Here is a 22,082-nt window from a genome sequence, read left to right as displayed (position 1 = left end):
AATGCTTGTTTTTTTATTAATTTCATATGAACAAATGTTTTTCCTTTTTTCAATATTAGTCATACAATATTAATTATTTATACACGTTAAATTACTATGACAATTATTTCATTAGAATTTTAGTTTTAATTCAATTTTGATCAGCCAAGAGGAGAAAATCAATTTTTACTTCAAGTGTTAAAGAGACATGTTTTACTGTTTTACGGTTAAAAAAAAACTCAAAAACCTCTAAATTTCAACGATTTCCTAGTTTTTTTTTTTTTTTTGTAATTATCTTATATTAGCTTATATAATGCAAATGCAAAATATTTACATAAACCTATGTATTACATACATAGTATACAATTAATGAAAATAATAAATACAATTAATTTTGAGTATTTATAGATTTAAAAATTAAACTTGCATTCAGTGACACGTGACACTTAACTCAACATTTTATATTTTTATCAAAATCATTTTTATGATATAAAAAACGAAATAGTAACTTAAGAAATGAACAAAATAATTTAAGTACTCCAACAATCTGTATACAATTATTATATACCATTGATAATTTACATATTGCATAATATTATTATAGATAACTTTAATAATTTTAGTTAAAGTTAGCTAATATCTAATATCTTTAATTTTTCCTATGCAGAGCATTGTTAGAATGTATGGAGTAATTTCCTGTCGTTGCAATACAATGTTAACTAAAAAAATTCATCCAAGTCGAAAAATACTGGCATAAAACACATATTTAAATTATTTGTGTCTAGCTAGTTTCTTTTTGGGCGTGAAAAATGTATAAAATGGCAATACGTATAATATTATAATTTATAATTTTGTTATTTTGCAAAAATTCAAAACAGTGGGCGTGAAAATCAGCTGTAGTCAGGGGCGCATAAAGTGATTTATAAACTTTGAATGATGACACTGCTTTAGTGAATAGATGGGAATTCTCATGCGATTAATCGGTATATCGTAACAAATTATAATATTTGATAATGATAAAATAATTAACCGGTCAAAAAATTATTTATAAAATTTACCACCATTTTTTATTTATTTTAATTTGTAGAAATCGGACTTACAGATTTACAAAACCATTCGAAGGAAAATAAATAAAAGTAAAATTTAATCAAGAAAATTAATTAGCTCTGTATTTGTTTTTTAGTTATTTGTAATTAACGTAACATTTATAATTTTAAATTTTAATTGGTCGCTGAAACATTTTCTAAGAGATGTAAACCTATTTCGACAACATATAATATGATTGGTTTGTGGGTGTATTAATCGTAAGGACTAAGTACGATAAAATTATTTTTCTTTAATATTTTTATAATATCGTATATAAACATATATTTTATTATGTGATAACTCAATATTGGTGGCGACGGTGTGTTGTGTGCATATTTTTGGAACGATTCCTCCGGGAAAACTGATGGCGAGGAGACTAAACAGTAATTTCTTTCGATTGGTGGCGGTGGTGGCGACAAGACGATGGCTACGGCCGACGACCGGGCCGGATCGTAATTATTACGGTCGTGAGAGGTTTGTAAAAACAGCACGATCCTTACTGCCGCCAGAGGGCTCGGAGCTTATTAAAAATCCCCGCAGGATTTAATTGGAAATATCGCAATAATATACACGTGCATACCTCACCCCGTGCGCAGTGTTTGCCCGCCGTCGGACCGATCGAAATTGTTTTATAATATGTATATAACAGTAAGCCTATAAGTGTATATGCCTATATGAGTGTATGCCTATGCGTATTATATACCTATATATATCTATAATATGTACTATATTGTTGGGGTTGTGAAGAACAACAACTATTATACTACAACCCTATGTTTTCGTGTACAGGGTGTTTGAGTGTTTCCCGCAAATATGCTTTGAGAACTATCTCGAAATAACGAAGTCAGTGTATAAGTGGAATCGAAATTAAACGGCATGTATACTCTCTACTCTGTGTGCAGTTAAATTTATATATATATAAGTACCCTTTAAAAGTGCTAAGTGCTGTGTCGGCAAAACATAAAAGAGATTTTCGATTCAACTTGTTTATAAATAGTATAGTACTATAGTTATATTATCCGAATTTGCCCTGAAAAAACAATTTTAAAATCCGCGGAATTTTTTTATTAAACACGTTAGTACCTATTTTATAGCGGCTTATAATAATACATGGGACATGCGTAATTAATAAAAATATGACATATTTAAAATAAAAAACAATTTTGTGTTTTTAAACAATAATTTGTTAGTTATTATCCATTATGATATAATATAACTTTGACTCGATAAATCAGATTTTGTAATTATTCTCAAATACAATAAAATTTGCTTGTCGTTTTAGACTGTCGTGCAGACAATATAATATGTTGTCTGTTGTTGCGACTATCGTTTAGATTATTAGATTTAGAAAAACGACGATGATGATAGTCCATTTACTGATGGAACAAAAGTGTCAAGGATTTTAATAACATTTCTATAAAATGTATTGCAAACATATACTTGGTATTTGTAATTTGTTCCACTTCAAAATCGTATATCTGTTTATAGTGCACAATGGTAAATATTTTTAAATAAATTCTAATGATAACAAAATCAATCATGCATATTCTTCTAGAACTGCAGTTAAGTGTATATTTATAATACATACTTAAATATCTTTAAACGATCATATATCACATATTATTATTTCTATTAAATATTTTTTATTTTGAACATTATTCCACATTTTAATCATTATTGGAAAAAATTGTAAAAACTATTTATTTAAAAGTAAAGTTTATGAGAATGATTTAACTTGCATAAAAAGTAATTATATTCATGCGATTTGTATTAAAATTGCAATATTATTTCAATTAATAATAGTTTTGAAATTATTGGTAAACTTATTATAATTTTAAATATTTTTTATTATATTTTGTTGCACGTATTATTTTGTCTTTTATTTCATTTAATGTTTTTAGTCTTTAGTTAATAAAAGTCAATCAATCATAAAATTGTTTATTTTAGTTCTTCATTTTTGGGACATTTTCTGATTTATTGATAGTCATTTACTAAAAAACGAATTTTCAATTACATCATCAATACATATTTAAAAAAACAACTGGAACTAACACAGCCACTTTAATAATGCCTGAATATCATCATAAACAGAGACAATCTCAAACCTCAAAGCTTGCGATGAAACATCTTGTACATATAAACATAATAATATTAATACACAATATCCGGTGTGCGTCGATTTCGATTCACAAGAAATGATTTTTTTATATTTTGTCAGTTTTAAAGTAATAGTACCAATAATACACGCTTTTGGGGTTGATGTTTTTTTTTTTTGCGTGTTTGTTGGAAATCTTTTCGTCGACGATTTTTATCTTTTCTAAACTCGAAACGTTTAGTACGGCCGTGTCGGGTATCGTATAGTCACGCCGAATGTAGTAGGTACACGTATTACGTGTCGAAACTCTTAAACGATCTGCAATATATTACTATTATTATATTGAGCTGGCGCGTATATATTTACATAATATTAATAAATATATGAATGCACGACGTACGTAAATGTATAAAATAATAATAATAATAATGTTAAATCGATGTGCGGCAGTTGACGTGTTTAGGTGGAATTTGATACAGAACAAATAAAAAATTCTAGAAATTTATAAAATCTAAATATCTAATATTGATTATTTAAATACCTATATAAAATTCAAAAAAAAAAAAAAAAATTATAAAATCAAAATATATTTTTAATTTTTATATTACCTATATAACTGTATGCTATACCTTTGAATAATATAATTGCACTATAATCACATTGAAAAAAATATTAATAACTGATCTTATATCAGTCTATTAATGATATTATTTTTGCTTCCACACGAAATAGTGAGTACATAAAAACTTTTTTAAAACATCAATCAACACGATACAGTAAACATATATTTTAGAATACATTTTTTTTTTGAAAACAGAGAAAACTTTTATGGTTGAATTTTTTTTCTTAAATAACTTAAGTATTTATGTTAATAAATGGAAGCTTGTCAATTTAAAATTCAAAATATATTTAATTAATACACTGTTAAAAAAATACTTTTAACGAATAGATAATAGAATTTTACAGTGTATAATAATATATCATTATAAATACTTATTTTTATTTTATTTTATATTAATTAATAACATGCACTTTTTTCAGTTCATTATATAATTTAAAATAGCGGACGTTGTGATTAAAAGAAATCGGAGAAAATCTAAAATAAATCATTTATATAATAATAAGGATATAAAATTAAGTATAACACGTGTAATAACAGCTATAATTATTATTGATAAATGTGCAATATATAAAATGTGTGCAGTTCCAGTGACATAGCTTGACTAAATATTGAACAAAAATAGTTTTTCACCATTATGTCGTGTGTATTTAACAGAATTCACAAATGTTTTATACATATTATGTCAAAGATTCATGAATTTCTAATAAATCTACTCACACCTTACCATAATTGTGTTCTTGTAATGATAATACCATATAAAAATGCGATTTTAATACAGGAATTAAAACTTTTTATGTTTTTATAATTATTTTTAATTTTTTTTCGAAATTGTGAAATTTATTTAATGAATCCAAATAAATTGTTCGCTAATAATAATTTACTAAAAACTTAAAGCTCGTATAACTAAAACTAGTGTCAAGGTAAATTGAAAATTGTTCAAGGACAAGTCTAATATTCCTCTCACTCAAAATTAAGGAATTTACTGTTATATTTTTTGACTATATAATATCATAGAAAAACTAAAATATTAGTTAATACTAAATTATACCCATTGACCGCCCACCACTCATAAAGAAAACTCAGAGGTGGCCGTTTCAATGCGTCACTAAGCACATCAAAGAACAGCAAAAACAGTTATCAAATCGATGTGGACTTTTTATCTTTAATCAAACGTTCATAATCTCGTACAAATTATGGTGTGTATTGTTCGTTCAAAAAAAAAAAATATTACGTCACTGTTACATACCGAGCATCTTTTCGGAAACATGATCGGTAAAATGTTGCGTAAAAACTGTCATGGTGAAATATTTTGTATACTAACAATTTGTTATCATTTCGAAACAGGATAGCAGATTATTTTTTGAATTAAACATAAAGTTCACTGCGTAAGAATCAATGTTATTAGATTCCATGTGTTGGAATAAAACGAAGACGAGTATTGGGTACAAAACTACAAAATAACAAGAACATTTTTTTTATAACATTAAATAGTTGTTATTACGGATATACTTTGATAAACGTTTTAACTCTTTTGGATTATTCTATAGCATATTAAGATGAACATTCAATTTAAAAATACAATACTCTGCAAAAAAAAACTATCATAGGTATTCATTTTACAGTCGTTAAAACTACGAAACTGGGTAAATTGTCAAAATATAATTTCTATACAATGTAATGATAAAAACAACGATTTATTGACAATGAAAACAAAAATATAATCTAATGATCACCCTATACCTATGGCTGTAAATTTTTTGGCACTTTATCAACGTGTACTAAACAGTATAACCATTTCTCAAAATGTCATGTTCTGGATTTATGGATAACGTTCACTTGAAATTGCAATCTCAACTCTGCTCAACCAAAACAATATTTTATGATGTTTTTAATTTTCCTATTGCATCTCAATAATAAATTTAATCATCTAAATTTACATATAAAATGCAGACATTATTTTACCGTGTCTTCTATAATCTCCCAATTCATAATAATGTACCTATTGTTTTTTTTTCATTGAATTATACAATTAAAAGTCACCTAATTTATAGTTGAATATGAATGTAAATAATTTTTAACTTTTAAAACATTACAAATAACCCTAGTAAACTTTTACAACGTTTTTTCCCCATTCTGTATGACTATACATTTTTGAAAGACTCATTATATTTCATATTTTTGTCAGTTAATTTAATTGCAAATCCCGAGACTTTTTAAAATGTCATAGAAAATAATAAATTACGAATACTTGTACGTAATATGATCTTTATCCACTGAAATTACTTCTTATAAAAACTTAATGCAAACTATAAATATCAAAAAATATATGATAATTTTTATAGGTTCAAAAAAAAAAAAAATACTTATGTTTTAAATATTTTTTAGATTTTAAAGATAATATTTTACAAACTAGTTTCATGTGGGCAGTTGCAGTTCTAAGGATAAATCCTAGTTGAACCGAGCTCTGAAGTCGCCGATGTTTATCATTCTAACGTTTATTATTGTATGAATTGTAGACAATATTATAAAAGAAATATTAATATATAGGTAGTACATACATTTAACACACTTTATTTTTATATTTTATTGTATACCCAAACAATAGTAATTTTTCGAAAAATTAATTAAACGTATAAAGTGTAAGTGTATTTTTTATCAGAGTTTAAGTCGAGATATTGTTTAATATTTATTATTTTCGTAAGAAAGTTTAATATCCAGCGGCTACCTTAGTTATTTGTCTGCTTGGGAGTCTGAGTGATTTCATCGATGGTTATATCTTTCATAGTAGCCAAAACTGACCTGCAAACATATAGTTTGCCGCATATACTATATTGTTAATTTTTTTTCATACGAAAACTTAATAAAATCACGTATCAGTATATTATTACATAGAACGTAAGTTAAATATAAAAATTGTTATTGTATTTATTTTTTATTGCGATTTTTCATATATATGTGTGTATAATCATCACGCATTTCATATTATTAAAAAAGTTATATTTATTATTCGTGCAGCCCATTTTATTAACATCTGGTCGACTCGAAAAACGTATTATTACGCTGAACAAATAATAATATAATATAATATATCGTCTTGTGGTGCATGAAAAAAATAAAGCAAAGGAACCAAATAATATTATAGTAGCATACGTATTATATTTCGATCATTGTTTTCTTTTAGGGTCAAAAATATTAAACTACGCCAGTAAGCTGTTTTCGGTTTTTAGTTTTCAGCTGATTCTTCGTGAATCATGCTACGATGTACAATAGTATAATAATGTTCACGCCAAACGTTTTTGACAATAACAATGTTTCTATTTACGGTAATCAGTGATTACTTCTAATTACATTGTTGTTATTATTATAACAATCATCAACATCGTTGTAATTTCGTATTTTAAAATCATTTGTTTTTACTCTACTGGGGGAAAAAAAATTGGGACAAAGCTGTTTTTACAAAACCAATGGACGCTTATCCAGCGGCCATATATATTATTATGACAGATGTTGGCGATGACAGCAGCTATTCGTCAGCGTGGCGACAACGACGATGACGACGAGTCGACGACCGAATTCTGTTCGACAGAACATGACTGCAGATACATGCAGCTCGTGGGTTACAAATCGTGTTATTCCAGCTTTAAATAACGAACGGCGTAAACGACAAAACTAAAGAAAATAATAATAATTCAAGCACTAAAAGATAAACAAATCACCAACTTTTTTCCAGGCGTAATATTTTTTTTTAAGAACCTATGAAAAAACCCCGATCAAACACACCCGCTGTATTATTGCATCACCAAAACAATAGATTAAAATATTATGATTAATCTTTAAAATATTTTTTGAGAAATTATATTATAATATAATAGTATTATACTATTCTATTTTAAATTGTATTATATTGAGATTATCATTATTATTTCCAGGTTTTTATGTTTTTGAAGTGTTAAAAAATATGAAAACATTCTTAACTGATATCTACACATCGCCTGAAGTAAACGAATTAAGGACAAATTTACACACATACATAACATATTACATTAACCCGCGATTACTTGTCGACCTAGATACTTCGAGTTGTATTATTCCATTGACGGTTTTGTTTTCACTCATATTCGAACAATTTCGATATTAATCTACAATTTCGTATTATTTCGCATTATTCACTCAACCAAAACAATTTGGTTTTACAAGTATTATGTGCTACATCAGAGTTACATTACTAAGCTGTAAAACGTATATAATGCAATTGGTGATTCATAAAGTATGATAACCGTTTTTTCCTCAATAATGTAATTATTTAAAATCAGATTTTTGTAATTTCTAAATATACTCTAAGACCATATTTTAAAATTCTAGAGATGTTTTATTCCACTTAAAAAGAAGAATCCTGTTAAGTGTAATGATATAAAATTCTATTTTCTAGATAAGAATTTCCTATTTATAATAAAAACTATTTAACAGATACATTTTTTAAACTTTCAATGCCTCTTATTCAAAATTCAAAGAATTAGTTTTAGAGCAATTTAAATCTCTATAAGGAGATATAAAGTATAATAATAACGGGCTTGAAAGATATCTATTTTGAATTAATTATTTTAGAAATTAATATTTACAGTTTATTACAAATATTCAAATTACAATAAATATCCGATCTAATACTACATAAATTACTATTTAAGTTTTATACAATTTTAATGGATATCAAGTATTAGTCAGCTAGTTTATTGTATAAACATTTTGTTAACGGAGAAACTATTTGTTCGAATTTTGAGTAAAGTATTTACTAATATATTAAAATAAATTACTCACTAGATAGTTAATAGTAAAACGAGGAGTTCACATTTGAAAAATAGAAATGTGTACCTCTACAAGAAACTCTTTGAGTAACATAAAATAATCTCTAGTATATTAAAAATGGTCTTTAAATATCATTAATAGTTAAAAAAAAATCAGAATTCGAATAAAATCATTATTTCTATGAATAGTGAATCACTCCGTATGTCTGCAGTGTATACATTTTTAGTGGTGTTAAAGTCGGTCAGGGATCACGTTTATTTATCTTTTGGTGAGTGCTTAAATCCCCAAAATTAGATGTTGTGTTTACATATTATATTATTGACTATATTTAATCACTTCAGATATCAGTATCGATATTATATTAATGTGCCACGTAAACACGTAAACTTGATTTATTATAGTATTTTGTAGTGTTTTTATAGTGGAAGTATCCTATATAAATTATGGTCCAAAAGTTCACTGTACGTATATATATATATATATATATATATATTTGATGAAATATTGTTATAATAATAACCACATAATATGCAATCGTTAATGTGCGATAGGCTAATTAAATTCGGGACTTGAGTGTATACAAAAGTATTATAAATAAGATATCAAAGTACGAATTATTGATCGTACAATTTTTGGTCAAAAATTAAGTGAATATATTTTTATTGAAAAATTATTTAATTAATTTTTGTTCTTTTATAAATTAGTTCTACAATACCTTATTGTTTTCTATACAAAATAAAAGAGATATTGGATATATTTGTCATAATTTTAAATTAAATCCGCAAGCTTTTAATCGTGACATTTTCATAGAAAACAAAATTTTTTCTAAAATTAATATCTTTTTATATATGTTAGTTCTACAAGTTACAATTGTGTATATTAATTAATGAGAATTAAAAGAGATTTGTAAAACCTTCATAATATTAGTTTTTCCAGAAAAACCCACGAAATAACATTAAATATATAACATTTTTTTTTTAAAAAAAAGTGAACGAAGTGTGAATATAATTCATGCTTTTTTATCGTAAAACACGAGATTCATATTTTATAAATTTATATCCATTATTTGTCTATATTTTAGTTCTACAAAAGCGTATTGTAACTATAACCGTCGTTGAATACAAAGAATTTGTGAGTACATCTGTCATAATTTATTGGCAAGAAAGTACGAGTTTTCATTTTTATTTTATTTTTTTGATAATTTCGTGAATTTTTTAAAGAAAAATAATAAATTGTTCCTGTATCAATGCTTTGTTCATAGTATACAGTAGTTTTACAATACCTTATTGTTATACACGACAATTAAAAGACATATATCGGTTAAACTAGTTGCTATATATATATTATGGTACACACGCGGGAAACGGATGTGAAATATTTATACCACGTATGCCATATACAACGCATATAATATTATGTTGTTATGTGTTTATTCGACGGCTTCGCAATAAAGTCGTCAGTTTATCGTGGTCGTCGTTATTATACTTGTGTATATCTACGTAGGTTCAATATAGTGATCTCTGTACAATAACACGCGAATAAGTCATTTGCAGTCCGTTTTTTTTTTTATTATTATTTTACGTCCCGAGAAGCGATCACACTGACCGATTGAAGTTATATATATATATTATAATTACTACTATCGTCTTGATGTTTACATCGTGCGACTTCCGGACTTGAAGCTGTATACCTACATTTTATATTAGGTATATGATATAACCACTTAACTGTTAATGGGGGGAGGGCACGCTCCGTATTCCGTATACATATAAGGTAGGTTAGGTTAGTGTTACAGGTACTGTGTAATAAAATATACTTATTACTTATGTATCCATACGGTACATGGACTGTTTGGCCAAGTGGGCGATGATGGGTAAACATGTCTATGTGATTTCATTTATATCCCGTAAGTATAACTATTTCGTCAAAGATAGTACACGTAGATTTTACGGATTTATTTGCGTACACGGGCGATAATGATCATCAACTCTAAAGATGAATATAATATAATACTAAACGTAGCGTTTACATCATATTTATACTCATATTACGTTAAAATACTTCAAATACTTAAAAATTGTAATAGTATATGCGGATTTTGTAACTTTATAAAATATACTTTTAATACAAACTGCTCTTTGCATAACTAAACTCCCATCCTTCGTATTCTAAATCTCTCCTCTTTAACACACTGTTACCGTCGCTATCATAATACTTCCTTCCTACGAAAATTTCTCTCTCGACTCAATAAACTTAAAGGTCAATCTGAAACGATCTAACCTAACCTAACCTGCAATAATATTATTGTTTTGATATTCCTCACTGCTAAACTAATTCTTTAAGAAACGAGTCATCTCTCACAAGAATAAAAAGACTCCCAAATAACACTCGTGGTCATTCCTCCTTTAACTTAATTTTTACCGTGTAAAATTATTGTTATGTATTTTTATAATACATGTGTGTATATTAAAGTCACATCAATTATTATCATTATAATTTTATGTGCCTATAATCATGTAAAAAAAATCAGTTAATCTGACAAACAATTATTAGAATACTACATATTCTGAAACAGAACAATATGGTAAATTTAGAAACACGTAGTATCATAACCAAAATAATATATATAAACAAAATGCGATTATTTTTTTTATTTTTATAACGTTTTAAAAAAGTGCAAATATCCCGTAGGCACAGCTAAATACACGAAAAGGAAGTTAAATATTATTTTAATATATTTTATATTTTTATATCGTTTTACCTAATAATATTATAGAATTTTTATTTAACTTTTTATTTCAAGAAAAGTTTTGAAAAATTTAAAAAAGTCAAATTTGCTTACTTGTATGAAATAGAAAAAATATTCATAGATAAAAGTATGACTAAAAACTAAATATTTTATAAATTCTTTCAATCTACTCAAGATTTAAATTTTAAAAAAGTCAAAATATGCATTTCATAATTGCATTAAAGCACATTAATACAAATAGTTTTAAGTTAAATTTACGATAAAAATATTATTTACCATACAAAATTGTCACCTTCGTTAGGTTAAGTTAGGTTTAGGGATTTATTTCTAAAAACATCTTTCTTAGAAAATTCATAAAATAGACAATCAACTCCCTCTCCAAATTTTAAATTTATATCTATGCAGTTGACTTTTAATTGAGTCATATCAATAGAGAAATTATTAAAATTCAAAAAGAGTTAGTTATTAATAAAAAAAAACTCCAGATATCTTTATCAAATTTCATTCAAATCAGTTCAGAGACTTAGACGTTAAAACAACGTAACAGTAGACAGAGTCACTTTTTAGCATTTACTATATTATTGTGTAATATATTATTAACGACGGATAGGTTAACAATAATAACGCGCAGCGATTCATAAAATTGGTCTGATATTGCAAAATACTGTAATATTTAAAACCTGGTACCTATAAAAATACTCGTTCGTTAAAAAAAAAACATATATTAGCATAAAAACAAGGGTAATACATTATTATGAATATTTCGTGTGGTAACGTAGTTTAATGTGTATTATTATATGATGTTATTCAATAAAACGTATGATATTAGTATATTATGATCTATTGATTAAATAAGTACCTAGTGAACAGTGCAGCCAGTCCCCAGGCCAGCAGACAGATGATCATTGCTCTGGTCTTGGTGCATACGTAACCGGCGCGCAGTGGTTCGCAAATGGCGTAATATCGCTCGAAGCTGATGGCCAGTATGGTCAGTACGGAAGCATGGGCCACCGTAAGCTCGACGAAAGGTACTGCTTTACCTGAAATCATAACCGAAAGACGTGTGCGGTTAAAAAACTACGTACTTCAATAATGATGTGACATTTAATATATTATTACACAGGATGTATTATACGCTTATAGATGACAATATACTGTTTAATATTTATATTCGATATAATATAATATAAGACGTAGGTGTGTATCCGTGTACGAGTCTAGCATATGAATGAACATGTCTGAGTCGATTAATTTAAAGTGGAGTGTATTAAATCGGTAGCTGGTACTATTGCGTGCAGGACTACTCGTATTTTAACAAAAACCCACAACGTTTGACAAATACACGTTTCATCTGTACACGGTTACCTACCGCGTGTCAAACGCAACACAGACGTGCAAACGGAAAGTTTACTATTATACATAAATATAACCATAAATATTATTTTGTAAAAAAAAAATTCTCAAATGACACATTTTACATTTAAGCAACAATAGTAATGCTTTGATTGATGTTGGTCCTGTACCAATTTTTTTTTCTTTTAACTCTTCTATTATAGACTACCTAGTATACAGTCTGCAGACTGTAATATAACAATATACATGTATATTATAATGTATAGTTGCGAACGTTGATCGACGTGATAACATTATTTTTACTATAAAACGTATTGCTTTTGGTGACTGTCATATAATATATTAAAATTTCTATGACTCATGATCGAATCATAATTAAGGGATGACGGCGATTTTCCTATGTTGTAATTTTATAACGTTAATTACTTGACTATAATGAATTATCAAGTCTTTTTTCTCCCCCGATGGCGTGTACACTTACATATATTCGATCCACTATGTAAGCTAATAAAATATTTTTATAGCCATTTTTGTAAACATTGTCTTTTAGAAAATAAAGTTTTTATACCAAAAGCTGTTACAAAATGAAAATATGACAAATTGAGATAAATTGACGAAAACTCCAATAAATATACGTAATAAAACGTAAAATGTCTCATTAAAAAATTTTAAAAATGTTTACCAAAATTCTAAAAATTCAGTTAAAGAATATTATAAGACCGTAAAGTTGGTATGTAATACATTATAAATTATAGTTGGTAATCTGTAACAAAATATTTATATTGAATTAAAATTAACAAGATTATATACATTTTTATAATTTTGAAACTTATGTCCTAAAGCTTACGCCTCTTCAATTGTTGTACAGGGTGGATTATGATTTAGTTCATTTTTATTTGCATATCAAAAGAAAGTATTCATTTTTCAAATCAACCACCAACATGATGTTATTATCAAAATCTAATTGAAATGATTAATACATATATATAATATTGTCAACCCATTTCAAATAATATATATAATATACTCATAAGGATATGAACTCATTCGCAATAATCTATATTTATATTATATGTACAATATTGTGATTAAAAGATATATAAAACTACTACAGTAGTTGGACAAACCATAATAATATTTACGAGTATATAAAATTCGTTTGTACTCAATTTTATTCCTTGGAAAAAAATCCTGCTGGTTAAAAACAGAATATTTTCTGATAGGGCTAAAAGGACTAAAAAAATCCCTTCTAAAGCCCGAAACTCAATGACACTCGACCGTGATGATAATATTACAACGGCCCGATGGAGACACTGGCTACGAATAATGATGATTAAAAAAAAAAAAAAAAATTTGGCTTGTCTTTATTCACACAATAATATTATAATGTTTATTGTTCCCGTCAACATATTTTAATGCGCGGTCGCGGCCTAACGTTTTCAACGAATAACAAACACTAAAATAAATTTATAATCACATTACGATACATTATTATTATCATTTGTTTCACCGTCGACGTAATATTCTCGAATGGCGCCTACAGCACATCGATTGTGCCAAATAAATGCGTTTCCCATTAGACACAACAGAAAAAAACCACGTGTACAGTTGCCAATTCGAATGCCATGTTCAAATATTTGGTGTCCAGCGGCGGCTACGTCAATTTTATTATCATCGTTCAATGTATTATACACAGTCAAAATGGTCGAAATACGAGTCCTAACTACGAGCGGATAAATACGATCGTAATTACCACAAAAATGAATATTAAACTACCTAGTTAAAAAGTTTCATATTTTTTTAAAAATGCGTAAGAGTTTAGGTTAGGTTTTTAACTTAAACGAGTTTAATGATCTATTGTAATAACTTAGCTTTTTCGAATTAATTAAAAAAAAAAAAAAATATAAGATATCTAAAATAGCAGTTCAACTGTTTAAATTTTGTATATAAACTGTATGTACCTACAATGCTTTTAAATACCAATAAACAGATTAATATTCTTTGATTTAATAATTTAGTTGACACAAATATATAATTTGTTAAACTAATCAACAGCTATACCATGTAACACACAGAAATAGTACCTATAGAGTATTTTAAATTCTGAGCAGAGCGTTGATTGTGTTGATTTTACAACATGTTTTTTTTTGTGTACGTGTATACAATAAGTATTTGATAAAATTCTTCGTTTTGCGATTTCGAAGGGGGGTTTCAAATTATTTTGTAGCTAGAAAATGTTAAAAACTCTTTATTTTATATCTAAGACTTGAAGATTTAATATTATATTTATAAAATATTTATAATAATCTCGTACGAGTTTCATCAGAAGTAATTTATACTTAAACCGTACAATCTAAAAAATATATAAAGACAACTAATTTTTATATTTTTTTACTACTGTTTTAAATTTAAATTCAGACGAAATTAATTACTTAAATAATAAATAACAAAGTTAATTTATTAATTTGAAATAATTTAAAAGCATTATTTGTGGGAAATTAAAATGTTTATATATTTTATATTATTATGATTTTTACGAAATTATATATTTGATTTATTTTTTATCTATTTATACTATGAATATTGAATATATAATATTAACTAACTCGTATATTTACAAAAATATGTTTTTACGTTTTGAGTAATAAAAATTTAATAGGGTAAAAATGTAAAAAGAATTTATATTCGTATTATAATTAAATAACAGTAATACAGTATAATATTATGAAATATTTTCGAAAAAAATTATTACGATTTTGAAAAGTTAAAATTAAATACCTAACCTAACATTAAAATATTTAAATTTTAAATTAGCTGGGTATATTATTTATCTAATTTATATCACACTGTTATAATATTTAAATCCTCTTTTATTTATTACGATTTACCTAATATTTTTGATCGCACAATTACTCGTACACTGTTATTATTGTTGTAAATAAATATTACTTATGTTATTATTTTTTAATGATACTAAATCATTTTCGAAATTGTTGATGATTGTTACATTGAAAAATATAATTTGTCCTAAGCTGATTTTTATTTTAACTGTTTTAAAAATTTGAAAAATACGCTAAGTTTGGTCATAAATCATAATTACTATTTTCTATATTAATATATAAAACATTAATATTAACTTCTATAACCCAGGCAGTTTAAAATTATTTATAGTGTATCTACCGTAAAGACATTCAAATTGTTTTATTGAGAATTGAGATGACTGTTATAAATTTTAATATCGACTTTATATAGTACAATAACAAAAACCTAGAAAAAATGATTTATTGTGAAACGGTACAAACAAAGTTATCTAACCTAACCCCAATAGAACATACATACGTATTAAAAAACATTCAGAAAAGTAAACAGTTTAAAGGCAGTAAATCGTTCGTGACAAACCTACATAACCTTATCGACACAATACATTCTGGTAAGCTGCTTGAAAGTATTGTGATAGATAAAAATAAATAATTTTTCTTTAATGATAATATATTATGTGAATCGTAGAACTAATATTTCGAGTATCAATTTTCCTTAGCAATATGCTTTTATATTTTGCTATAATTATTATAACAATTAGTTAATGATATAATATTATGTTGATACATTAGAATATTATTTTAGAAATATAAGAACTTTAAAATTAGTTAGAATTTTGACGTATAATTAAATATTATAATATTTTAAAATAATTATTTAAAGCTTATAGTTATAGTTAGGCAAATCGCCTACGACCCACCTCATAACGTGTATACAGAGTCAACGATAAATCAATAATTATTGTTGATGTGACAACGGCTCGGTGCTTGGAACAGTCCTGTGGGGTTGAAATATAGATCACTGCGTTCTAACTGCAACTAACATACTTAATCTTGAGACTCAAGTAGTTAGGATAGGTTAAAACGCATTTAATAATAATAATAACCAATAGAAATGTAGGATAGTAAGTCAGCTAAGCGCTGATTGGCTGTATGATGCGAAAACCCACAAAAGCCATACCCAATACTGTTTTTTGATAATAATTATTATTGTTTTTCATTTAACGACGTTAAAATATTATTACATAATATATAATTAAAATAGAATATTATATAATATATAATATTTTGTTTTATATCATATAATATTATAATGTAAAAATAACGATATTATGTGAGAAAAATTTGTGTTCATTATCTATAAGTATATTTATGAGAATTTATAAACACCTTAAATTATTATTATTATTATTTTGTAAAGGTATAAAGTATGTACAGCTTATAGCATTTTATGATCGAAATAACTATAAGACAAAGAAACAGCCCCACAATTTGCAAACAACTATCCACTGAGGTGGAGCACGAGGGCGACAGCTAATAATATAATGAGTGAATTTAAACTTTATAATTTTTCAACAACGTATTATAAATGGTGTATTTTAATGCATATTATTATTATTGTTAGATACACGTTTAAATACCTATCACAATAATATTATGTAATATAAAAATGGGATTTAATCAAAATATTTATACATTTTTTAACACATTAACATATTTCTCAAGTGAATCGTTTATACTACTATATAAACTTTGCAATACTCAGAATTTCAAAAAAGAACTTTCATGAATATTTGTTATGTAAATTTCTATTAAAAATTCAATGACCTTGAAGTTAATTCATTTTTATAATAAATTAAAAAAATTTAATATCATACGTATTTTTCGAATAATAATTTAACAAAGATATTTATTTATATATATATTTTGTTTGTATCAATTTTTAATTATTGTTTAAAAATAAGAATATAATTATTTTTATTTTTTTATCTTAACTTATATTATAAAGAAATAATTTAAAGGATAAAGTGTAATATTAATATTTTTATTGTTGAATGAAAACCTAAAATTCAAATTTATTCGTTTGAATAAATTTACATATTTTATGCACCTATATTATATTTTTCTATAAATAATTCTCATTGATATGTTTCACTAAAAATAACAAGCAATCGTGTTTTCTTATAAAAAAACTAATATAAGTACAATAAACATCGTAATTAATATGACAGTTAGTTTAATATAATTGACCAAAAATGGATTTTTATGTATTTTTTTTTATTGTTTTAGAAATATAAGCCTTATTGAGGTCATAAAGATGTTTTTGTCAAGCTAAGCGTAGGTTGCGTTATTATACATTTTAATGATGATTTACATTTTTGGTCGTATTATTAGGCTTTGACTATACCTTTAAATTGATGGTCAATAGATTTAAATGAGAAACGCAACAATTCAAGTAGACACGAGTTAAAAGAGTTGCACTTAAAAAATAACGGTCTATCCCGTAAACACCATTTTAAGCTTAGGGAATGGCAGCATATGTATAACGCTAGATTCACTAAATAATTTTTCAATCATTCCATCAACATGATATTTTATAGGAGGACGTTTATCTTTTTCAATAGTTTTAAATTATTATATAACCCAATAAAAAGTTCTACATTTTTATAATTTAAATTAAATGTTCACAATGATGATAATTTGTACACTGGAAAATCCCAAAAATTTAAAACTAAAATTTGATATTTTTAGACTAAATTAAACATTTTTATATTATTTATTTGCGGCGTGGATATGTACATTGTATAAGAGCGAATTTTCCGTAATAAAATATTTGGAGGTTAGGTTATAAAGTCAAAAATAGGTGAAGAGCTGTTAAAAAAATAACAATAATAAAAAAATAATAATAAAAATGAATTAAACCATTTAAATGAACCACAATTATTATTGTTGAAATCACACATATACGTCATGTTTCGTTGAATTTGTGCATGGTATGTGGGCCACAAATGTTAGATAAATGTATCACACGCAACTCTATATATATATAATATATATAATACTAGCTATTGTAGCTTTTGAAGAACTCGTCACTTAAAAATGACATACGTGCTGACAACGATATCGAGTGTACGTAAAATATATATGTTTACATAATAAGTTCAGATATATAGGTATAATATATGTTCATCATAAGTCACGAAAAAAATTAAAAATACGACAAAATACTTTAACTGTAAAGAAATGTCGTCGTCAGTCTCTGCAGCATTTAAACAAAACAGAGGGTAACAATCATAGCAGAGGAATTCGGAAAACAGCAGTCTAGTATAGGTATAGAACACGAATAATATGAGTATACGATTCTCCTCGAGGGAAGGAAAAGTGTCGAAGAGACTGTGAAGACAAACTGTGTGCTCATGTGTGCTGTAGTATATATTATACAGAGTGATTCTTTTGAATAAGTGAAATGAAGTGGAACATATTATGGGACCATTTTGTCCACTACACGGTTTTCCTTTTATATAAGTTTTAAATACTTATAATACTTAAACAATAAACTTTACACAATCGATTAACATTCTGCCGAAGAGAATGAAATTAAAATTAAAAATCAATGCTGTTTATTATTCAAAGTAAACACCATAAAAACAATAAAAATATTAAAGTATAAAAAAATGTATTGTTTGTGAATATAATTATAATTTTTCAAGTGATTTTTTTAAATACTTATGAAAATCATTTTAAAAAATTTTTTACCGCATTTGAAAAAACGAGTTATCTTCAATAAACGAATCGCTCTGTACACGTATAATATTGTATAGGTGTTCGAATACGCACAGACAATCGTTTTTCGTCACTCCGACAATACTTGCGTCCGCGAGGCGCCGCCGCCAAACGGTCCGTTTGATGTGCGCCTTTATTGTCCGCGTACACCGCTGCACCCGTCCGACGGAAAACAATAATGGTATGTCCGTCAACGAGCCTCGTTGAGTTTCTGGATCCGTTCCAGCCTCGAAGATACATATATAGATAAACTATAAGTAGGGCTCACCTAAATATCGTGTAATTTGCTTGTTCTTATTGCGATCGCGTGTAGGTCAAGTCCGACAGTCGTTTGTTCTGTTCCCCCAGAAAAAAAAAATAATAATACGCCAAAACGTCAAAATTCTGTACTAAAATCAAATATTCATTATAAAACATGTTTACGGTATACTATATCGTCTGCGTGTGTAATACCTATGTTATAGACTGCAATGAAACTTTTGAAATCCAAGCAATTATTCTGTGTTGATTTTGTGTTAAATAATGCAATCGAGCGTATTAATATACGTAAAGAGTTTCAACTTAATTTCGATTTCAAAAGATGACAAAATTGTTATAAACTAAAATTTTATATTTTACGTATCAAAGTTGGACTTAAAGTTTTCAGTCGGACATTGCCTATAAATAGTTCAAAACAGTACTTGGTATACTTTTCGAAGAACTTTTTCCTATCTTTTAATAGTGAAAATTCTACGGAAACTTTGTTTTTATACAACATATTCAAACACTGACACAGTATACAGTGTACACATCATAATATAATATTAACCATGACCTATTGTTAAACAACAATTATCTCGGTACCCTATGTACTAAAAGCTGCTGCAAAAAGTTAACGTATTATTTGAACTCAAGTGTTTGTGTAATTATATTCCCTACATTCAAAATTAAATTGATATTACATAACATATATAATATATAAATACTATTATAATAATATAAGATCTTGATAACAAAGATAAATTTACAAGGAATGTCTATTAGCATCAGTCTAGAAAAAGTTTGAAATTTACATTGAATAACTAGCTGAGCTCAATTATATTAATAGTAAAAGTTCCGGTAAATATAGTTTCACTAGAAACAAATAGATCTACTAAACATTTTTGAAAACAATTGACGATTCATCGATTGTTCAACACTATGTAGCTACAACTAATGAAATGAAATATGAATAATATTCGACTACTGCTGAAAAAACGCTACGGATATACTTTACCTAACCAAGCCCCCCTTACTTTGGAGATATTGTACATTATGAATTTATTGATATATAATACATATATTATGATATACATTGATATAAAAATTATATCTGTATTTTTTTTTTTTTGAAAATAAATTTAGCCTTCTCCTCCAATTCAGATCTCTAGATCCACGCCTTTTCACTTCTATAAAAAGAAACAGAGTTTGTAATAAAAACCGAATAAAAATATAATTAACGACGACTGCAGTATAATATATTATGAGCAAAAATGATTTGCTTGACCACCACCCTCGGAGAGGACTTTAAATTGCATTTTGTTAAATTATACGAGCAAATATATTACGAGTTATTGTAGTTGTAAACTTGTATACATACTATACAATCCGTTTTCGTTTAGTATTTGGTGTGGCATATTTTAAAACGATGGTTTTTAATAATACGATGTAGTTTTAAGTATACACTCTACCTACTTCAATTTGGGCAAGCAAAATAAAAAATCATATTATCATCGTTAAAAAAAAAAAAAATAATAATAAATTAAGTGTTGAATAAAAGTTAGTATAATATCTATAAAAGACAAAACCATTGCAACAACTGCGATTTCATGTATCGCCCCATTGTTTTTTTTGTAATAGACTGATCCCAGAGTGTTTGTCATATTTTGCATGTTAATTGTTTTCACAAAAGACTAAATTATAATAGTCACAGTATGATAGCGGGAGTGTAGTAAATCAGCTACCTATCTATTATTGCGAACAATACACGAGCATACGACCACCGAAGACCGCGTAGCGCAGATCTTTGATTTATTCATGAAATCTCTACGAAAAAAATGTCATCGACAGCAGCAGGAGACACTCAACACGTAAATTACACCGACGATGACAGGAAAGCTTAAAATCAATCCAAGATTATAGTATTTTTCCTTTCCGTTTTTCTCTTTTCAAATTCTGCAGCTTTGTTTTGTCAAAGTATAATACTTAATTATAATAATTATCTGTAGTGTAAATATTATGTTATATACAGGTACATAGTATATCGTACGTAATAAATCGTTACACCAACAATAATAATTATTTATGACACGTCGTGATTGTGATATTATACATATAAAAACGATTAATACAAATAATACGAAATTGTATAAACGAAGAAATCGTAACAACGTTTAGTGGACGTAATATATTATAATATATACGAGTAGACCGAGTAATAATTCATCTGAATAACAATTACAGTATTATATTATTATCATACATTGAGATATTAAATTAGCTGTTTGAACGGAATGATATAAAGTTTTGATCAAACGACGCGTATATACAATAATATGATATTATAACTATATAATAAGTACTACGTCAAATATGTTTATACGGCTACTCTGAGTACCGCAACATCGCGTGTTTAGGTGTAATAAATATTTTGAATTACACGATACTTTAGACGGGTTGTACTTGCGCGATAATGTGTCAAATAAAATTATTAACGATCAGCGGCAGCGTACCTATGTAATATTATATTATATACGTGTATAGAGTAATTTTAAA

At 26.5% G+C, this 22,082-nt stretch overlaps 1 protein-coding gene across 2 annotated transcripts in view; it reads right to left on the bottom strand.

Moving 5' to 3' along the window:
* LOC114130507 (growth hormone secretagogue receptor type 1-like) overlaps positions 1-22,082 on the bottom strand; it is a 164,167-nt gene that overhangs the window by 24,341 nt on the left and 117,744 nt on the right. For both annotated transcript variants that reach the window (XM_050196924.1, XM_050196923.1), the window contains exon 3: positions 12,194-12,374. In XM_050196924.1, the coding sequence (XP_050052881.1) occupies positions 12,194-12,374 (181 nt within the window). The remainder of the gene's footprint in view (positions 1-12,193; positions 12,375-22,082) is intronic.

This window comes from Aphis gossypii, chromosome 1 (assembly GCF_020184175.1).
Source record: "Aphis gossypii isolate Hap1 chromosome 1, ASM2018417v2, whole genome shotgun sequence".
In the NCBI taxonomy this organism is placed as follows: domain Eukaryota; kingdom Metazoa; phylum Arthropoda; class Insecta; order Hemiptera; family Aphididae; genus Aphis; species Aphis gossypii.
This window is presented reverse-complemented; position numbering and strand designations above follow the sequence as displayed.